This window comes from Calidris pugnax, unplaced genomic scaffold, assembly GCF_001431845.1.
Source record: "Calidris pugnax isolate Ruff unplaced genomic scaffold, ASM143184v1 scaffold409, whole genome shotgun sequence".
NCBI lineage: Eukaryota > Metazoa > Chordata > Aves > Charadriiformes > Scolopacidae > Calidris > Calidris pugnax.
In genome coordinates this window covers 205,247-223,806 of record NW_015091161.1, presented here as the reverse complement: position 1 = coordinate 223,806, position 18,560 = coordinate 205,247, and the positions used below count along the sequence as shown (strand labels likewise).

Genomic DNA, 18,560 nt, shown 5'->3' with positions numbered 1-18,560 from the left:
TGAATTATACTTAGCTATTTTAATGTCTGTGTCCAGTGGACTGTACGACAGGGCTCAGTTGTTGATCTTGCAGTTTGTCCCGTTTAAAGGTGAAGTTCATGGAAGGCTAAGGTAGAGGTCGTATTGCCACTTGAAAAGGCATCCTCTGGAGCTTTGAGCCTGTGGAGCTGTTTCACATGAGGCAGAGTATGACTCATGCTAATGAAAAGGGTAAAGAAGATTTTTTTAAAGAAATATATCGCAGTTAAATTAGTTTAGACAGCATGACATCAGAGAGTAATTAAATAGGTTTGTTGGAATTCCGTTTCCAATTCCTGAGTTCAGGTTTGTAAAAGATTTCTGAGCACCTGCAGGTCTCTGTGTGTGAAATATTTTCACTGGAAAGGATTCAAAACTTTAAAAAAACCTTTTAACACAGAGGCAGCATTACGCCATTCTTCCTTCTTGGAAAAAAAAACCCTTGGATTTAAACAGGACTCCTTCAAGTTTTCAGTCAGTTTTACAGAAGAAAACGAGGTGGTAAACTTTCTCTTTTCAAGAACAAGTTCTTTATAGCCGCTAACTGAAGTCAGGGGAGATTGCATCTGAGTACATGAGCATTTCCACTATGGGACTGGATACAAGTATTGAACAACGAGATTTGAAATGTTTTAATCTCAAACGAAAATCATTTTTGCTGACTTTGGTTTTTAATTTCTTTCATGTTTTCTTCTGCCAAACTGGAGGAACCTTTTCTGATTTTTTCTTTAGTGGCATTCAGAGGAAGACCAGAGGATGAAAATCCTGCATTTTCTCACTTTACTGCTTTGGCATTTGGCTTGGCTGTCTCTGGATCTAGTTCCTGGAGTGCTGAGTAATTCTGAAGCAGGCCAGAGTAATCCGGGATCTAAACTAGGATTTTTAAAAGCAGAAGGAAAAGAGCGGAATCCCTCAGCACGGGCAGGTACACTGAGGACTGCAAGCCATGGATTTAGTGCTGCGACCTCAAAGGCTAGGACTAAAAGCAGTGCTGTTCAGGCTGGAGCTCTGCTGGCCAAGAATGATGAATCAAAGAAGGTTGTCTCAAGAACAGCAGCCACGGAGGGCAAGGTAGGACATCTCCCCAGCAGACCTTCTGGAGTAAGGACAGTGACTCCAAAGGTTCAAAATCTTAGCAGCAAGGTGGCTTTGAAAAAAACTGGCACAAGCAGTACTGACACTGATTCTTTCAAAACCAAAAAGACTAAAGAGCCTGTCACCCAGAGGGAAACTAAGGAAACTTTCCGACATCCCCCTATAACGCCACATGAATACATGCTCTCTTTGTACAGGACTCTCTCAGATGCAGAAAGAAAAGGTGTTAATGGAAGTGTAAAACTGGAGGCTGGACTTGCCAATACAATAACCAGCTTTATAGACAAAGGACAAGGAAAGAAAGGAGCTCATGTGTGTGTGTGTGTGGACACAGAGATGCCTGAGTGTGTTTTTAGATGTAGAGAGCATTGGAAAATAATCATACTTTGTTAAAGTCAAATTGCTCTTTTTAATGTAAAAGAAATTGTACAACTTTGCTGCAGATTTTGTCCTGCCTTATCTTGGAAAACTCATATAGAGGCAGAGCTAGATGGTTGTGTGGCAGCCAATTAAAACATGTAGAAAATATTTTAGATGCGTATTGTTGAAAATTGATCAGTCTTTGCATGCTTAGGTGTTTAAAAACCTTTTAAATTTTGGTCTTATTTTCTTTCCATAACTAGCTCATGGAAACTGCTAACATTAGATTTTATTGTAAAGTAAGTCTAAAAACACATGATATGCTAAGAACAGGGCTATCCCATGAAAAAACCCACAAGTTTCAGTCTCAAAGGGGTCAGCCAGATTTGTTCAAGGTAGAATTGTGAGGAACTGTACTGTAGACCCAGGAGTCCTAATAGCGTAGGATGGGTGTATCTGCACTAGCTCAAAGCTCATGCTTTCAGGTACCACCAACCTTCTACCCACAGAACCCACATCTACACACAGGCTCATCTACACACAGGCTAAAAAGAGTAAATAACCTCTGGGACTCCAGAACTTGTGATTCAACATTCTGGTTCCAAAATTTTTTTGAAATTTGGACTAGTCTTTGCTTTCACACCAGAAATAACCAGGCTCCCAAAGACTGACGTTCACCTTACCCATCTGGTTGGAGAGCCCCATGTTGCTTCCAGTGACGTTAGTAAGAGTTTTGTCGTGTACATAAGGAAGCGACACAGGCTATGGCTGATAAAGTAATTGTGACAGAAAGGCTCAGCCAGGACTGGATTTGTTTGCCATTTAATTGTGAATAGGTTGATATTGATAGCTTGCCACTGGAAGACATTGTTAATATGAGGTCGTTAAAACATTGGCTCAGCCATAGTCCTTGTTAGTGCTGCCCATGAGTGTAACCAAGCAAATGTAACATCGGGTTAAAGGAGGTATATTTTTCTGCCCAAGTTGACAAAGTTGTGAATCCCATAGAGTTAAGTTATAAGGCAATTATCCTTGTGTCTGGCAGTTCCTGGGGATGTTGCTTTTAAAGGACTAATTCACTATTGTATCATCTAAGGGTAAATTTGCTCATGTTTGGAGCCAGCATGGGGCCCGGGCACTGCTGAAGTTCTGTTTTGGTAATTTAAGTAGGATATAAGTGGTGAATACGCCCTGTGAGTACTCAGCCCTGAAAAAGGACTATTTTTCAATTGGCTAATTGCTACTTTGAAGCTAGAAAATACCTGCCCGTGAAAGAAAGGAGATTTCTACAAGGGGAACTCAGAAACTCATTTCCCTGTTGAGTCACTGAGTTCTTCTGGGTCCCTGCACGGAGCTGATCCCTTGGACAAAAATTCCTCTTTCTGTTTGGTGGGCTAATTAGGGAAACTTAGGCTTATGAGCAAACTTCAGGAAAACCATTAAGAACTGAATAACTGATATTGATCTGGGCTTGATATACATTTAAAAATGTGTGTGCTTTTTTCAGATGAGAGAGCGCCAACTATAAGAAAACAAAAATACATTTTTGACATCAGCGCATTAGAAAAGGATGGTTTGCTGGGAGCAGAGCTTCGGATATTGAGGAAAAAGCCTTCTGATACGTGGAAGTCTCTTTCTTCTGGAAAAACTTCCCAAGTGAAATTATTTAGTTGCTCTACAAACAGACAAGCAGCAACTCTCCTGGACTCTCGTACTGTCAGTATCACAGACACACCAAAGTGGGAAGTGTTTGACATCTGGAAACTTTTCAGGAACTTTAAAAACTTGGTTAACTTGTGTTTTGAACTGGAAACTTTTGACAGGGGGAGAGCTGTTGATCTCAGGAGCGTGGGATTTAATAGAACAGGAAGACAGGTCAATGAAAAGGCTCTCTTTTTGGTATTTGGGAGGACAAAAAAAAGAGACTTATTCTTCAATGAAATCAAAGCTAGATCCGGCCAAGATGACAAAACTGTTTACGAGTACTTATTCAATCAGAGGCGGAAGAGAAGAGCTCCTCTAGCAACACGGCAAGGGAAGAGGCCCACTAAGAACCTGAAGGCAAGGTGCAGCAGGAAAGCCCTCCACGTGAATTTTAAGGATATGGGCTGGGATGACTGGATCATAGCCCCTCTGGAGTATGAAGCGTATCACTGCGAAGGGCTTTGTGAATTCCCCCTTCGATCCCATCTGGAGCCCACCAATCACGCAGTTATCCAAACACTAATGAACTCGATGGACCCAGAATCCACACCCCCAACTTGCTGTGTCCCGACCAGGCTGAGTCCTATTAGCATTCTTTTCATTGACTCTGCAAACAACGTGGTCTACAAGCAGTACGAGGACATGGTGGTGGAGTCGTGCGGCTGTAGGTAGCAGAGCAGTTGCTCACATGAACATGTTATGAGAGGTAACATGACACATTGACCATAACCTCTTCTCAACTAAGGTTAACTAGATTTCTTACCTCTAAGGTAAGTACGTTTACAAGGATGTAGCAATAAATCCAGTGCTTCTATCTGTCTCTCCACCCTGAGCATATTTCAGTAGCATTTGGATGCTCTCACGGATCCTGATGTAAGGCCTTGTGTCGGCAACACAAGACTGGCTCTGACTGAAGTCCTTGACAGAGAAGATTATACCTCCACACCTTCAGATCGCCTGCTTTTAGCCTCGGGACAGTGGGTACAGATGGTATCAGTGAGCTGTGGATATGACCTGTCTGATCCTTTGAACAATATTTCTGAGACTGAATTTATGTCTGAGTCCCATGAGCTTTGTCCATGAAGAAATGTGAGAAAAGAGACCTGATGTCTAGAAGAGAAGGTTGTGTTCTGGTGTGCTCTCATCTTGGTGTAAATACTTACACTGTAATATGATTTCTTTCTGATTAGCTCTTGAAACTATGCATATATAAAAAAGGAGTCATTAATTATAATATGTTGATTTAGTTTTAAGTTTTACATGGAGATAGGTGATGGAGGAGGTATTTGCTTCCATGTATGTTTTCCTCCCAGCTACATATCTTTCTTAAGTACCCACCTTTCCATTATTATGTAGCAAGATATATTACTCTGTATAAGGTCCAAGTTGTTCTCAAATGCTCATAGTAAAAGTGTTCAATTATGGCATAAGATGTAATAAATTATTGACACAGTGCTACATTGTGTCTAGCTGTCCAACTCTGCATAATTATAATGCTTTAAGAATTTGTTTTTAATGTTTTTGTACAATAAATACAAGTGAAAGGGACTTTTCAGTGCAGCAGAATGCCAGTGGGATGCAAAACACGTCCATGCATGTTGCTTGCCTCTGACTCTGCTGCCACAGAGAGAAACTGTGGAAACATTGGAAGAAAGACTTGAAAGCACGGCATGGTTTGATCCGGTGGGGAATGACATGGTCATTTGATGTATCCAGGGCAAAAACAAGTTATGCAGATGATTGCAAAAGGGAGCTGGGATCCTTGTACTCCGCCCTCCAAGGGCTGTGAGTTTGCACATCCCCTTTATCTATTCTAGAGGTGGATTATACATCTATTGTGGGATTACTCTCCGTGTGTTTCCACCCACAAAACCGGGTACCAGATGTTCAACTGTACACGGATCAGAAAGCCCCTAAGAACCATCAGAAATTGAAGTAGTTGAAGTAGTTTATTGGTAGTATAAACTACAAATGCTAAGGTTTAATGTTGTTTCATCAATTTAAACCATCAAGTCACATGATTTCCTGGATCCGGACTACCCTCTGCGCAGCATCCCGGGTGTGGGTCATGGCAGGGAGCTGAGCATGGCCCCCGAGGTCCTCCTGGTCACCTCCCCAGACTGGATGTGTTCTAGCTCACATGACTGACAAACCGTCCAAAATTCCTGGTCAACAGCCACAGAGAAAGAGTGAGAAAAAGCTCTGCCCTGTCCTCCTGCGCTCTCTGGGTGTCTGAGCCTCTAACCAGCTTAAAACACCCAGTTAAACAGCCTTGCTGCCAGACACACGGGGTTCCCCTGTGCAGGAGAGCTGTCACCTACCATGACCTACAGCAGGGTGACACAGACAAAGCCCTGCAGGGAGCTTTCCTGTGTGTGATCTCTGTCACAGCTTAGCGCTGTGATTTCTACCTGCAGGAACTGACACTGCTTGGGTGCAGGCCACGAGATAACACAGCACAGGGTGGGTCAGAATGCTGGAGCGAGTGCAGAGGAGGGCAACGAAACTAGTGAAGGGCCTGGAAGACAAATCATATGAAGAGCGGCTGAAGGAGCTGGGGCTGTTTAGTGTGAGGAAGAGGAGGCTGAGGGGAGACCTCATCACTCTCTACAACTACTTGAAAGGACACTGTAGAGAGGTTGGTGCTGGTCTCTTCTCACAGGTAATTAACAATAGAACGAGAGGGAACGGCTTCAAGCTCCAACAGGGTGGGTTTAGACTGAACATTAGGAAGGAATTTTTCACCGAAAGAGTGGTCGGGCGTTGGAACAGGCTGCCCAGGGAGGGGGTGGAGTCACCATCCCTGGCTGTGTTTAAGGGCCGTTTAGATGCAGTGCTGAGGGACATGGTGTAGGGGAGGACTTTGTAGAGTAGGGGAGATGGTTGGACTCGATGATCCCAAGGGTCTCTTCCAACCTCAATGATTCTATGATTCTATGATTTGACAGGAGGGCGAATCACTGACTAGCAGGTTAGCAGGCAGGTAAAATGACCAGCACTTGAAGCTACTTCATAACATGTGCACAAGAAATTCTGGCATCTTATGGATATGTTTTATGGGTCAGGGCTGTCCCCAGGGCTCCTCTGTCTCCCTTCTGGGCTCTCGGTGTCTGCAGTTCCCAGGTCCTGCTCTTCTTCATCATGGTGGAGTCTGAGGCTGGGACCAACAGTTTCTGTCTCCTGCTCCTCACCAGCCAGGCTCATATGACTTTCCAAACAACAAGGAGTTTTTAATTTTAAGTTTTACTACAAGCTTATTTAGATATGATTTACCATCGCTACAGTAGGAGAGAAAACATTCCCCTGCCAAGTCCATGGCACGAGGGCAGCTCAGACATTTTTTCCTCATCCTGCTTAAGCCCTTCTGGCTCCCAGCTGTTTTCTAGGAGACTGGCTTTTTAAGTTTTACTACAAGCTTATTTAGATATGATTTACCATCGCTACAGTAGGAGAGAAAACATTCCCCTGCCAAGTCCATGGCACGAGGGCAGCTCAGACATTTTTTCCTCATCCTGCTTAAGCCCTTCTGGCTCCCAGCTGTTTTCTAGGAGACTGGCTTTGCAGCTTATAAGGATCCTTTCTCTAGCTGCCTTCTGGAGGGGTTGGCTTGATCACCATGAGAAAGGGTTGTCTCCTTTCTCCCCCTGCATGAAAGCCCTGCTGCTCCCCATCCCCAGGCCTGTCCCTGTCTGCACATTCCCAGAGAAACCTCCATTCTCAGGTAGGACAGAGAGAGCTGTGCCATGCCATTTACTAACCACACAGTCCTCAGCAGCTCAAGGTGACCAGTCTGAAATAGCAAATACTGTCCATTTAAGTTCACATGAAGCAAATCTAAGTTGCCTTAACAGACAAGTTACCTCCTGGGATCATGACTGCTGGCCATGGGCAGTTTGCTTCCATTCATTGCTTCCAGCCCAATGCTTCCATTGGATTCAGGAGATGCTGCAGCAGCTTTGGAGGAAGGTAGCACTGGTGTTAGAGGCAACGAGTGCCTGGTGGCTTGGGGATCTGAGGAGGAAAATCCCTGCTCGCTTCACACTGTAGAGCTGTCGATCAGCCTGAGGAACCTGGTGAGGCTGGTCACCATAAAAATTTTTAAAAACCTAGCTGGTATCTCTTTGAGGTTCTTGCTTCTTGTCCTTGTATGAATTTCTTAATACATGAATAAAGCAAGATTCAGGTAAATTTTGGTTAAATTGAGTACAGACAAGTTACCTCCTGGGATCATGACTGCTGGCCATGGGCAGTTTGCTTCCATTCATTGCTTCCAGCCCAATGCTTCCATTGGATTCAGGAGATGCTGCAGCAGCTTTGGAGGAAGGTAGCACTGGTGTTAGAGGCAACGAGTGCCTGGTGGCTTGGGGATCTGAGGAGGAAAATCCCTGCTCGCTTCACACTGTAGAGCTGTCGATCAGCCTGAGGAACCTGGTGAGGCTGGTCACCATAAAAATTTTTAAAAACCTAGCTGGTATCTCTTTGAGGTTCTTGCTTCTTGTCCTTGTATGAATTTCTTAATACATGAATAAAGCAAGATTCAGGTAAATTTTGGTTAAATTGAGTATGTATCAGCATCTGAATGGAAAAAAAAAAATGCAATTAGCCCAAAGCAAAGAGCATAAACTCAGGAAAAACTAAAAGAACTACTCACACACTAAAGTACTTAAAAAACACACTTTCCTAATGGTTCAAAACCCCAGATTCTGCTAGGTAGTAGATATAACTTGAAGGGGAAAGAAAAAAAAAAAAACCACGCACTAGTAGGTCTTTTATATCAGTTTAAACAAATTTGAAATTATAAACACTAAAATGCCAGAACTGTAATGGCTTATTACCACATCAAAATTGCCAGATACTGGGTTTGGCCTAAACAGAAGCAATTTCAGCCCAAATATTGAGGTTAGGAGATAATATGACATCCACTTTGCTTAGGAGGTAGCGCAGTTGCAGTGTCATCCAGAAGCGACAGCCCTGGCACTGCTCAAGTTTAGTCCAGCTCAAAGTGAGGAGTTTATAATGGTGGGCATAGTAGATGGCAGGATTAGGGTAGGTTTTTTCACTTTTAACTCTCAAATTGAACATCCTTGGTTTCTAACACTGGTTACAAAGCAGTGCTGTGATGTCCAGAGTGCATTTATGTTAGGGAAATTGTTTAATAGCTCTGAGAATTCTAGTTCAACTCTATTTTATTCCAGAGTGGTCTACTGACTTTGCCCATGGTGTAAATGTATATTAACCTATAGGTGCTTTACTGGTGTATCGTTCGAACCAGTGGGATCACCTGGCAAAGGCTTCTGTCTCTGTAATTAATTACGAGATGCTCACTGAATGGTTACGATCACTTAAATCTACAGTGTTGAAGGGAGTGACCACTTTCACTGCTCTTCTCAAAGCAGTTTCTGTTATTCTTAATCTACCTAAAATTCCAGTAGCAACAAAAATTCCAATAGCAACAAGAAGGTGCTGCCGCAGGGAGCACATCTCCACTTGATTCCTCCTCAAAAACCACTGCAAATCTTGTCAAGACTTCACACAGAAATGTGCAGTTTCAGTTATCCAGTGTGAGGACAAAAACACGTATCGAAACAGCCCAAGATACATGAATTGTGGCTGTTACAAATGTTCATTATCCCCGATAAGCACAAAAGCACAACCCAAGTGGACTTGACTCAACCCTCATTCACCCCTGAAAACAGAGGTTTAGGGATAGGGCTGACCCACAGCAAAGAAACTGGAAAGAAACAGAGGCCCTTGAAATGGCCGACATTTGGCACTACTTTCTTCAGCCTGGTCATTATAGAACGTGCAAAGAGAGACACCCTCGCTGATTGTTACGGTTTTCTTCCCATGGGCCGACTGGTGGGAGCAATGGGATGGTAGAAACGTGCAGAAACCTGAGCTGTAAAGCAATCCAGGTTAAAAGTTCAGCTTTCCACCTTTATGATGGCAGGTTTCACTCTCTCACTGAGAATGCCTCATTTGTATTTACTTTTTAGGGTCATTATCTGTCCCCCGAGAGTCTTTGTGAAGGTCCAAATTTCAAATAAACAGTACACTATAAGACAGGTATGTGTGGATAATTTTTGTTGTATTTGGCTAAAATATGGGGACTAAGCTCAATAGGTAAACATAAAAGTATGCCATTTAAAACAATGCATTCCCATTAGTGTTTGAATATGTGCCTAAACTCCATGTACACTTTTACATGGTTATGTCATTTCCTGTGTAAAATGTGCTTGTTTATACAGCAGCCATATGAAAGATGCAGTAACCCACTATGTGGGCTATTTGAAGCTTTCTTTAAGAAACATAAAAACCCCTTGACCCTTGTATAATAAAAGGTGTTAAAAGATACTGCTTTTATAACATCTTAGCCAAGACTAATAAGAATGTACAAAGCAAACAATTTTTTTATTTTTTTATTTTTTTTTTTACTCCATAGTCCTGGTCAATCACGTGTTATTTTATGAATTTACTGTTTCTGTTGGGTAGTAAAATGACATTTAGAAATAAAATTGCATGAGATTTCATTGCTTCTCAACAAATTTAATAAATAAGGAAATCTTAACATTTTTTGAAAAATAGTAAATACAGTGCAGTAAATGCACTTTGCTGAGTACTCAGAATAGCCCGTTTATTCTGTCATCCTGAGTTCACTGATGTCCTTATTTTGCTGGGGCTTTTTTTTCAGAACCAGTTTCAACTTTCTGCAATGATTTGACGAGCTGAAGTAATGCAAATGGATTCAGTTTTCCCTGATGTCATTTTGAAGGGCACAGCTGTCAAGAAATAATGACTCCATTAATAATAATAGTGATTAATTGGCTGACCCTCTGTTAGGGGACAGAAAATGCTCTTTTCACTGTTCTTCTGTAAGACTCTCTTTTCTATAGTATCTTGTGCCAGGCTTTGCCAGCCAGGGATCCAGGCTGAGCAGACTCTGCCCGTTGTACTGCCAAAAAACCTGCCATTAAAATGAGGATATTGCTTCTGCACGTTCAGTTACCATTTGCCCGGCTTTTACAAGATGCCATTTATCATGGAACAAAGTCAGATATAAGCCTTTTATTGATAAAACCAGACACATTTCATTTTGCTCTTGCAAATGGCTTCAAAACATTAATCTTTCTCCAGAAACATTGAAAGAGAAACACAACTCGGGTCCTCCATGGGCTTAGAGAAGGGGCTGTATATCTTCGCAGGAGCTCTATTTTCTGCAAAGGTGCAATAAGACTCATAAACTTTAGACGGCGACGAAGTCATTAACTCACAGGGTTAGTGATCAGATTACAGGAACCCAGCTTGAGAGGATAAAAGGCTAATGGCAGCGCGGGGAGCAGCCCATGTGGTGCTGTGAAGAAACCCGTGAGGGAACGTGGACTGGGAGAAGGACTCGGGGGGTAGTGGGTCTGGGGGAGGCCACCCCACAGCAGCCGGGGATGGCGGGGGCTGAGAATGGGGGGGAATGGTAAAATCATAAGATGGACTGAATGAAGGGACGATGGTAGTGTGAACAGTGAGAGACACCCGTCAGCCCATCACCCCTCGCAGGGAGCGCGGCCTTTGGGGAACGGGTGATCTGAGACAGATTTCTGATATAAATCACACAGAGAAAGGACTTGCACTAAATCCTTCCACTTTCAACTGATTCTTTCTACTGCCGGGTCCTGAGGTAAAGGGCTGTGTTACAGACAGCCTGGTGTTCCAGGTACGTTGCAAGAGCAGCTGCTGGAGGAGTCCTACAGGTGAGAAATACCAAAATTGAGGGGGGAGAGAGGGGAGAAAGGCAGGCAGCCAAACCACTGCTCCAGCACACCAAGGAGGTGTCACCCACGCCAGGGACGATACATGTCACAGTAGTTTTACAGATCCCTGAGCTACAGCCTGATGCCCAGGCTTGGTCACGGCTGAGAGGTTTGAACATCTGGTGCCTACAGCCCCTCCCTCTTCACTTCGCAGCATCTGTACTGGGATCTAAACCCACTTGCTGTGGGTCGGTGCTGGAAGATGAATCTCCAATGTATGCAGAAATATTACAAAAATGGGGCAAGTTTATCAATGGCTTCATTTTTTCCCTATGCAATAATGTTCTGTGAATAATATTTGATTGATAAGTTCCAGAAAATGTAAACTGGAATCTTTGTGAGGCACAGGAACTTTAAAAACAGAGTGATTCTTTGGAGTTCTAAGAAAAATGACCTGCTATTTATCTCAAAATATAAACACAGTGGAGCTATCTGTCCCCCAAAACATCATAATGTTTTTGGTGAGAGAAAAAGCCATACAAAATAATTCACTTCTTGTAACAGTAATGAAATATTCCCCACGCCAGTAAGATAAGAAAGTGGTGAGGAGCATGTGCTGGCCTTGTCAGAGTTTGAAAACATTTAACCTGCACCAATAAGCCTACTGGTTTTTAATAAATCTTGGAATTCCGGGGAAATTCCAGAGACTTGGGAGACTCAGGAGAAAAGGAATTTAATTCAGCACTATAAAGGGTCACTGTGCTGACCTGGCAATTATAAGCAAATTACGGGACTGTTGATACTGACTGAATCTTACAGTGTGATTTTGAAGGATGGTAGTTTAATTCATAGGCAATAAGAGCAGGAAAAACAGTTAAGACCATTTAGGCTGATGAGCCTTTACCCCAGGTAAAAAAATTTACCTCCATGTCCCTGAAATGCCAGCTCAGTTTTTACAGCCGTCGAGGCAGCAATTGCAACTTGATGAATGACTGGGAGAGAGAGGGAGAAGAAATGAGAAACCAATCTGCAGGCACTCGCGGGATTTGCACGACTCGAACACTCTGACACAGGAGAGCTCGAGGGGGACAATAGGAACACGAAGTATGAAACAGCTTCTGTGAGAGGAGTAATTAGACTGGAGCCCATCAGTGAGAGGTGACTGGGGCAAGAAGGAGAAGTGCTGAGGGCTAAGAATGCGAATGGGGAGCAAGCTTTCTCCCAAATAAGAACCACGACACACCGAATGAAACTGGTTCAGGACGGGTTTGAAACAAGCAGAAAGATTCTGGTTCCTGCAGTGTAGACCAGCCCCAGAACACCTGCCCACATCCTGGTTTGGATGCCTGAAGTCTACATACATTTAAAAAACCTGAATAAGTTCATGGAAGAAAAATCTGCTGCTGAACATGAGTCCACAGGACTTTCTGAGCTTAGTCGTGCCAGGAAAACCTCGCTGCACGTTTGTCCTGTCCTTGTTTTCTTTTTAGGGATCTGCTGTTGGCTGTAGGAGATGGGCTCAATGGATCCATGGGCTGACTCACCCAAACTATTCCTAAATTCTGTGTGAAGCCCAAACCTGGACTGAACTAGTTCAGCGAGACCTCCTGGCTTAATCCATTGAGTAGGCCGTAGCAGGGCTTTGGCCACTGTCCTGGGAGAGGCCTGGCCTTCTGATGTGGCCTCTCTTTTCCCACTAATTTTTTTTTTCTTTTTAAAGGAAGGCTATTTTTAAAGGCCCTTGGAATTAAATGACACTACGTAATAGCTGGGTATTATGTGTTTGGAAAGAGAGGTCCAGGATTGATTTAAAGACCGAAAGTTTTAAAAAGCTCACCACATTCAGCTCTAAGCTAATTCTGTGAATATTAGCACTTCATTTTTTAATAAGCAGCTATTTCTACCTACTGTCCAGTTTCCACTTTGAAGCAGTGAATTGGCTTCTTTGTCTGCTACATGAAAAAACTTACTCCTCTGGGAATTGTTCTACCTTTGCAGACTGTGGTGGATTTTTTTTCTTTTATTTTCTATGGCAGAAGTAGATGAGCTTGGTTGTGCTTTTGCTGTGTGCCCTCCTCACCACATTTTTTTTGTTCTTCTTGTGTTGTTTTTTTTTTTACTTTAGGCTCTCACTTCTCCAAATACTTTTTGTAGTGTGAACACCACAGCTCATTTAACATTGTGGTAACAGACTCATCAACGCCACAGAGACACTACTAACCCTGGGCTTTTACTGCATTTTGACCTTCATTATAGCCCCGGGTTCACCTTTCCCTCTCAGCTACAGCATCACTCCGGGAGCCCAAACCCAGCCTTCTGTTATGACCAACACTGCTTTTCCACAATCACTGCTTTCTAATGAAAAACTTTCAATTTTATAAGTTCTTGCCTCATAGCTGAAAATCCTTGTTTACAGCTGTGTTCAAAAGCAGCTTAGTCCCACTAAAAAGTTCCTCTTTGACAAGATTTATGTAATTTCTGTTACTCATTATGAAGTAAAAGTTACTTTGCTTTCCAGGGTGAGGCATTGAGACAAGTAAAGGCGCAGCCTCAGGAGCCCTGTCAGGACTGAGGAGCAGAGCCCTGTGTCCCAGGCTGGAGAGCTCACCACCTCCCTCTGCCCCCAGGAGGAGTGAGCTCCTTCAGAAGTCATGGAAGAAAGATGCTGACAGCAATCTGGACCTCTTGAATGCTGAAGTGCTGGGCTTCAAGAGCTGGGCAGAGGATTGACAGACCCTCTGCTGCTCACACATACTCGCTAAAACCCATTCTCTTGGGGAGTTCTCCAGACACCATGAGCATGTGAAGATTGAGATGTAGCACTCTCTGGCAGAGATTTAAAAGTTACTTGAAAGCTGCTCTGGAGCAGATGCTTGATTCATGTGATTTTAGTTCTGCTGTCAGCCCTGAGAAGCACATGCTTTTGATGCTGGGAGGGCTGGAGCCCCTCTGCTGGGAGGGGGGGCTGAGGGAGTTGTGGGGGTTCAGCCTGGAGAAGAGAAGGCTCCAGGGAGACCTTAGAGCCCCTTCCAGTCCCTCAAGGGGCTCCAGGAAAGCTGGGGGGGACTCTTGATGAGGGAGGGGAGCCATAAGAGGAGGGGGAAGGGTTTGACACTGAAAGAGGGGAGATGGAGATGAGATCTCAGGAAGAACTTGTTTGGTGTGAGGGTGGTGAGAGCCTGGCCCAGGTTGGCCAGAGAAGCTGTGGCTGCCCCATCCCTGGAGGGGTTCAAGGGCAGGTTGGAGGGGGCTTGGAGCAGCCTGGTGTGGTGGGAGGTGTCCCTGCCCAGGGCAGGGGGATTGGATGGTCTTTAAGGGCCCTTCTAACCCAAACCATTCTGTGCTTCTGTGAGTCTATGATCACTGGAGGAAGTTTGCAGCTCTTGCTGAGGGTCCACAGGGCACCTCTGTGACCTGCTGGTAACCGCTTCCTGCTGGCCAGAGAGGATGTGACATGCGAAAGCTCTCGCCAGCACCCTGCTCTCCCTGCACAGTGCCTTGAGGAGGTTTCAATTCTGGACATCGGGCTGGTTTTCCCCAGAGGTCTCCAGTGCTGCCAGTATGGGATCTCAGCAGTGGAGCTAGCTTTCCTGGCCCAGCCACATGCTGTGAGGGTCCCCGGGCAAGGACTCCTGTGCTGCTCCAGCCCATCAACCCCTGAGCAGCTGTGGGAGTGCACTGATGGACACAGCCCCTCTACAGCCGGCTGGGCCCTTCCCTTGGTTTTTTTCAGGATATGGGCACCACGTTGGCACGGCATGAGCCATCCTATTGGGCCGTCCCTTGAGGAATCCTTGAGGATCCTTCAGAGGAGCAGGAGCCTCTCGCTGCCACAGAAGGCCACTCTTCTGCCCTTCTCACAGCACGTGGCCAACTCCTGTGGGGAGCCCCGCGAAGGGAGGGCAGAGGGAATGCCTGTGGGCAGGCGCCGGGGTGAGGGATGACAGGGACATTTCTCAGCGCCAACTGCTCAGCCCTTGCGAGGAGGGACTGACAGCACGTCTCTGATAGATTATCCTGGATCGCCAAACCTTGCCCCGTATTATATGGTTTTCATCGCAAACATAAATGTGCTTGGTATAAAACAGAAGGTCAGGAAGGTTTAAGACATGGTATATGAGAAAACATTTTCCAGATTTCAGCTTCCTCCAAGGTAATATGCAAGTGTAATTAAAACAGAACCTGGAAATATAGAGTACAGTACCCTATTGAAAGTGTGTTGTATGAGCTGAACTCCCTTCATTGATAGTTTTCCAAAACACACAGCTGCAATAATCTTTATCCAGGAGAAGGGAATAAATTAAGTCTGAACACCTCTGCATATAGTACAGTACAGTGTATAGCTCTGCACCCCATATAACCTCTGAGCCGTAATGGAAAGCTGAAGGAGGCGCAAGTGGAAAACCTCTCCTACCAGCAAACACTTTCTTCTTCAGAGAGCACACAGACGGGAGGAGAAGCTGCTGAGGCAGAGGCGGGTGAATGTTTCTGCAGGGTTTGCTGGAGTCGCCCAGGCTCCGCGGAGGCGGGTGCCAAAGCACACCCCATGGCAGGTGGGGAGGGAGACGTCCCGGGCCCAGCAAACACCAAGTGCTGATGGCCGGCGAGGGGGAACAAACAGGAGTTTATCACATTTAACAGCAGCAGCAGCCACTAGGATATAGGAGCTCGGAAAGAGCCATCAGGTCCTATTTCTGCTTCCCCTGAGCAGCTCTGCCGTGGGGCTCTGGGTTTCCCCAGGCTGCGGGAGGTGCGGGTGAGGAGCCTCTTCTCCCTCACGTCTGCTTTCCCTCCCGCAGCGCTGGTGGGGAGAGGGGGAACTCCCTCCTTGCAGACCAAAGCAAGCACCACTGTGCCCCCCCAGCCAAGGAATTCCAGATGAGGGAACTGATGGCCGTGCTTGCCAAACCTTTCAAGGTCCATAACGTGCTGTAAGGATTTGTACTTCTATTGAAAAAATCCCTTTTTAAATATTTTTAAATAGCATTTATATAGCAAATGTGTGCACAGTGAGACCCCAAACTAAGTATTCAGTCTTATGAAGAGCACTAAGCATCTTTAAGTTGCTAAAAATACATTTATCTCCCATTAAAAGTCCCTTTTCAGCTTGCAATGTCATCCTAAGGGTGAACTTGGTCTCAACGTGTGTCCAGATTTACTCTGCATGCAATGGCGAAAAGTTTTGCAGAAGCAAAGTATGACAAATTCCTTATGAACAACCAGTTCAACCTTAGAAAGGCCATTTCCCTTCAGCACGAGCTGGGAACCCAGCAGAATGGGGGTTTCCCCGTGTGGTCAGACAGCCCCTGGCTGCAGTTTGGGACTGGGAGTGCTGGTTAGAGCCCAGCAGAGGCACCTCAGTCGCCCCTGGAAGGAGTTGATCCACATCTGCCTGGTCTCCAAGGGGCTGCTCTCACCGAGCTCCACCCCATGCCCCAGAAGGGATGGTTGTGGGGACGGGGTGCCAGCCCTGTGGGTACATACAAGGCCCTTTCAGAAGCGGGAGCCCCGGGAAGGGCTGTGGGAGCGGCAGGGCCAGCCGCCAGCCTGGCTCCTTGGCACTGCACCAGAGGTAATAAGACCTGCTGGACCTGAACCCAGTCTCTGCAATTGAGTTTCTCTTTTATCGTGATCTGCAGAACGGCCCGGGATACCCCTATTTTCCCTCTCGTTATCTGGGGTATCCCAATCCCGCTTGCCCCAGGTAACACAGAGAGATCCTGTTTCCCCACAGGATCAAGATTTCCTTTGACTTTTCTCCTGCAGAAGCAGGTGGTTAAGAAGGAAAATTATTATACCTTTAAATTTGCACTTCGACAGGAATTCCAGACTGAGCAGAGGAAAGACTGAAGTCAAAAAATCTTTACTTTTGCCCTAAAGTATGTTTATTTTCCAGAAGGAGGGAGCTCCCTCCAGCAAATGCTGGGCTAACGATTGCCTTATCAAGTTGATTTTGATTCTTTGTGTGACTGAGAAGAGAAAAACTCAAGAAGTTGTCATGGGACTTTATATATTTAGAATATTTTAAAATGGTTGTTAACTTGCATAGTTATGTTTTAAAATATAAAAACACAGGCCTACATAAAAATGATCAGATGGTTTTTCTGTGTGAAAACAGAAAAAGCATGTTCTATGACAACATTTGAAAGAATAATATGTGCTGATGGGAAATTAGGAGGACAGGAGCATCAAATATTATAAAATGCCTTTCTTTAAGGCATTTAAAAGCTATTTATCATTCCATGTTAACGAAGTTAAAAAAGAAATAGAATTTCCCCAGCTTTAGAAGAAAGGTTAGTCCTGTGTCTCCTAACCCAGGACACTGCCCTGCTAAATATTTCATTATCAGGTGTCCCACTCTCCCAGTTGATAGTATTCAACTCTTCCATCGCAATTTTTCCTTTCTTACATACTCTGCAAATAGGCTGTGGTCTTGAGAAACAGTTAAATTAGTAGAAGGCCACTTGAGACTGGATCAAAATAGCAGTAAGAATAAGATAAAAATTCCCAAGCTGGATTACACTTGCCAAAAGGAATCAAAATTGCTAATATGAAATGCCAGGGACAACTTGGATCTGTCAGTTGTTTCAAGAGTTTGAAGAGCTTTTGTCAATCCACTTGATTTTGGTATAGTATTTTAGCACTGAAGAAATGCCTGTGTGATTTTAACCCCAGCCCTTCACTACCAGTTCTCTCTTGCTTTTGGGCTAAATAAATCACAGTCCTTTGTTGTCTCCATGCTGGGTAATGAGGGGATTCGGAGCCTTATCCTGTCTTCACATATATGGATAACAAGTGGACGTGGAATTTTCCTCCATGAGTTTTTTCCAATCTGGATAAGCTTCTCACTCACCCTTTGTGTTCAGATACTTGCTGGACTGAGGCTTTAACGAACAGGCTACGACTATATCCCCCTTCCTGCTCTGCATAGTGCTTGACTTAGCAAAATGAAGCTCTGCCATCCACCACAACACCCTTAATCTAGACACAGCATGCTCTAGAAAAGCTTACACTCTGCAGAGCCCAAGTGCTACCACAGCCAGGGGCAAGACTCCTCCTTTTAGCAATTAGTAATTTTCTCTGCTTAGTTCTATCATCAAACTGTGTCTTCACTCACCAGCCCCATCCAGCCAGGCAGGCAGGAGCAAAGGGAGGCCTCTCCCACCCTCTGTACGGATACAGCACCCAGGACTGCTTAGCATGGCCCCTGGCACCAGAAGCCACCATTTCTGCTGGCATTAGGCCTTTCCTCCACCACCCCTGTCTGAAACAGATGACTTTGTGGGCAGATCATAGAGAGTCAACTCTCCACTTGGCTTTCACTTGCTTTCTGCACCCTGCTTCCCTGCCTTTAGCACACAGCAGTCCCATATCCCTACCTGGTCACACTTAAAAAATGGCAAACATCACCTATTTGGAGGATTCTGCAGTTCCTCACTCCCTCCCTTCCATGCCCCTGCCCTCCCCTAAACCCCAAGTCTGTGCTCCTTGCTGTCTCCATGCACCGGTGCCTGATCAGGATGCTCATGCTCTCCATGCACACACACACCCAGCCCCACCACTGCTGTTCTCCAGTGTGTTTTAGCACATCCAGAGAAGGAAGTTTCTCTGTCCCTCTTTGTTTTCCATTCCTCCTTC

The 18,560-nt window shown here is 44.9% G+C and overlaps 1 protein-coding gene across 1 annotated transcript; it reads left to right on the top strand.

Annotated features, from left to right (window-relative positions):
* The first annotated feature begins 774 nt into the window (after positions 1-774).
* Positions 775-3,849, top strand: GDF5 (growth differentiation factor 5). The gene is made up of 2 exons (XM_014959320.1): positions 775-1,406; positions 2,979-3,849. The coding sequence occupies exons 1-2, from the start codon at positions 775-777 to the stop codon at positions 3,847-3,849; spliced, it is 1,503 nt and encodes a 500-aa protein (XP_014814806.1).
* Positions 3,850-18,560: the final 14,711 nt, after the last annotated feature.